The following is a 3712-nucleotide window of genomic DNA, read 5'->3' on the forward strand; positions in this document are numbered from 1 at the left end:
CATTTGTATAACCCCCTAATCGCGAGGTCCTGTTAACTGCCCATCACGGCGAGGCTGAGTGGTGGAAGCGGGTCCCACGCCAGCCTGTGCGCCTGGATTGGGCTGCCCCATTACTGTGCTCAAAACCATGCAGCATTTAAAGCAAGGGTTAAAGCCAGACTCCTCCAATAGAATGAGATAAACCACATGACTTTTAAGACCATGCATGAAACTAGTTAATGTCTTTTAAGGAAGGAAAACATTAGGGTCAAAGAGCATTCATGATATAATAGAAATACTACATTGCATGGGAGAATTACATTCAAACTAACCTATGTGACTTTTATTACCAGAAACAAAGAATTTTTTCCTAGTACTTAAGGGAAGGACATAGAACTATACAATTTCAGCCTTGCTAGTCATCTGGGCCAGGTCCTAAGTATCAGTTGGTTTCTTATGAAGATACTCTATCTGAGGAGCTTTCCATCTGATGATTTCAAATCAACCACAGCCCACATTCATTTCTAACACTTACCACTATTGTCATGTTGTGGCAAGAAAAACCCGCCACCTGAGGATGTGATGAACTGGTGGTGGCTTCCACTCTCTGAGGAGACGTACCCGTCCTGTCTGTCAGCTAACGTCCCCTGAGAGGACAAGTAACTCGGGATATCTGCAGGCAAGTTGGTCTCATCTGCAATAAAACAGCACCATTCTGTTAGCCGAGGAAGGCTGTCACTGTCCCACCAGACTCTCAGGGAGCAGTGCAGACCACAGCAGAACCTCTGTGAGGGGACCCCCAAGGAACGGTGACAAACTGGTCAACATACAGAGGTGGTCAGCATAAGGAGCTAGGCCCGGGCATTCACGGCACGTGTGGTGTGTGTCCACTCTATAAAAATTAGACTGGCCAACTTAAGGAGATGGCCGATGCGGGAAGGTGGCCAAATCTACTGCATTTTGATTTCTGTATAAATCTAGTGAAAGCAGATCTACTCTGGCAAAACCATCTTGATCCTACAGCACGCAGAAGAGGCCCAGGAGGGCTGTGCTGGCTGGGAAGTGTAAGCTGATTTGCTACTTCATCGCCTGTTGGATGTCCACTCCCCCACAAGTGTCAAAAAAATACCTATAAAAATGAAAACTTGTGTATTTTCATGAGACAGTGTCCCAGGCCCTAAATTATGCTTTATTTCTGCCATGCACCCTAACATCGTTAACCAATGTCTGACTTTGCAAATATAAATCAGGCCAGAGGTCCCCTCCCACAGATCACTATGCTCCTGCCACATACACGCGCATGCACACACGCACACGAGCACATACACGTGCATGAACACACACACGAGCACATACACGCGCATGCACACACACACACGCAAGCACATAGACACACACGAACACACACATACACGCGCATGAACACACACACACACACGAGCACATACACGCGCATGCACACACACACGCAAGCACATAGACACACGAACACACACATACACGCGCATGAACACACACACACGAGCACATACACGCACATGCGCACACACATGCAAGCACATACATGTGCATGAACACACACGCACGAGCACATACATGCGCATGCGCACACACTTACATATGCCTCAGAACGCCTGGCAACTACACAGAGCAAATGCGTCACTAAGGGCCGTTCCTGGTTCTCCACCAGCAGGAGAAGGAGTTAGCCACTTGACTCTGTGACCTGTCATTTTACCTCACAGCCAACAGGATATTCTCATGAGGTTTTGACAAGTATTAATCATTAAACATCAGCTTTTCTGGGGGCCCACAGTGCTATTTTTAGCTAGCCTTATTTCTGCAGCTTGGAATGGACTGAGTCACTCTCCTGAGATGGCACGTTCGGGAATGCCTGTGGCACCGCGGCCATGAGCACCACCTGTGAGTACAGCCCAAGCCGGTGCCCCCGCACACCTGTGTTGGTGACACTGCAGTCCTCACCCCTCCGCCTCGTGTGGTATATGATGACCACCCACACAAGTGACGTGCCCACCACGCAGCAGACCACGGCTATGATCACCACGCCCACCGTGGCCCAGCCATCGTCATCCAGAGCTGGGGCAGCCACCTGCGGGGAGTCGCAGGTGGGGGTGGGGATGACACTGAGGCGCACGCTGCCCCGCTCGGTGCCCAGTGTGTTGGACATCTCGCAGGTGTACTGCCCCGCGTCGCTGACGTCTGAGTCCACAATGATCAGCAGCTGGTTGCCTGCTGCGAAGAAGTGCCTCTCTGTCACCAGCAGGGGGCTGTCGTCCTTGGTCCAGTTCAGTCTGGGGGGCGGGCTCCCTCCCGCAATGCACTGCAGGACGGCCGTCTCTCCCTTGGTTACAGTTCGGTCCAACAGAGGTCGCAAAAATGATGGCGTTTCTGAAATTACAAGTCATGCTTTTAATCTCCTAAATGGAATTCACAGTTTCCATATCCTAAGACCTAGTGTGTTTGAATTTATTCCAACTGCAACCTAAAATTTTATTCTCCCACAACTTAGTAGACATGCTTTTTCAAGCCCCAAACATACGCATTTGGGATTTCATAATCCTGCTGTCATTTACTCATAATACTAGTTAAAGATAACAGTCACTATTTTTCATCTCAACTTCCCTCCATCTTCCCCAAATTAGAAAATTGGTGGTGGGCTGGGGTGGGAGAATACCATTTTTGAAAAAATGGAAAGTAATAAAAAATAATTTCAGGTTCAAGATACACTAATGGATAAAAGAATTCAGAAGGCCTAAGTTCTTAAAGTAAAACTTTATAGGGCCTGATGCATAGGACTGTATTAAAGTTCTGACAATTTTTTTTCCTATTATTTGGTACCATAATAGGTTAACTCTTTCAAAGATACATGCACAGTAAACACACATTTTTCAAATGTATTTGTTCATGTAAAAGATGATAAAGAACTGATTTCCAGAATAGACGGCAGTCTGAGAAAATCGAGTAGGTCCTTCCCAATCTGTTCCTACATTTATTTTCTTGTATGTTCTTGGCAGCATTAAGACAGTTGGCAGAGACTGGACACAGAGCCAGTACAGGAGTTACCCCCTTGGAAAGGAAAGCATCAAGCTTCCACTGTCCCCTCTCCTTGGAACGTAGGGCAGATCTGTCTTGCTGCCACATGCTTGTGGGTGGAAGGCTCTCTCTGCACCCCCAACTTCAAGGCTTCCAAGAGGCCATTTGCTCTTTCTAGGGAAGGGCAGGGCCCTAAGGCCCTACAGACCTCCATCTCACACCCTCACAACTTTTGGCACTTAGGGTTCTTGGGTGAACTAGTATCTTCAGGACTGATTGATACTTCAGAATCTTAATAAATTCACTTACCCAGGACAGTCAGAGTTGCATTTGCAGAAATGCTGCCTGCACTGTTTTGAGCTGTGCAGCTGTACACCCCGATGTCCTCTATCTTCACATCCACGATGAAGAACACGTCATCCTCAGGCATCACATGCATGCGTCTCTCCCTTGCAGCAGGGAAGTCTGTGCCTCCGTCCTTCTGCCAGGCTATCTGCGGGGCTGGGTGTCCCACGGCAGCACACTCCAGGCGCGCCATGGCCCCGGCGCGGATGGTGAGGTCCATGGGGGTCTTGGTGAAGGAGGGAAGCACTGAAAGCAGAGAAGCAAGTGGGCGTCAGCACTGTGGCCCTGAGGGGTTCACCGCCTTCCTTTCCATTTTCTGTGGCCCTGAGGGGTTCAC

The 3712-nt window shown here is 48.8% G+C and overlaps 1 protein-coding gene across 2 annotated transcripts in view; it reads right to left on the minus strand.

Moving 5' to 3' along the window:
* Positions 1 to 3712, minus strand: part of LRIG3 (leucine rich repeats and immunoglobulin like domains 3) — a 57584-nt gene that overhangs the window by 8716 nt on the left and 45156 nt on the right. For both annotated transcript variants that reach the window (XM_023513616.1, XM_003790598.3), the window contains exons 14-16: positions 3340 to 3621; positions 1933 to 2385; positions 515 to 673 (exon numbers count right to left, since the gene is read on the minus strand). In XM_023513616.1, coding sequence (XP_023369384.1) covers positions 515 to 673; positions 1933 to 2385; positions 3340 to 3621 — 894 coding nt within the window. The remainder of the gene's footprint in view (positions 1 to 514; positions 674 to 1932; positions 2386 to 3339; positions 3622 to 3712) is intronic.

Source organism: Otolemur garnettii, unplaced genomic scaffold (genome assembly GCF_000181295.1).
Source record: "Otolemur garnettii isolate 467f Iridium unplaced genomic scaffold, OtoGar3 scaffold00043, whole genome shotgun sequence".
Taxonomy (NCBI): domain Eukaryota; kingdom Metazoa; phylum Chordata; class Mammalia; order Primates; family Galagidae; genus Otolemur; species Otolemur garnettii.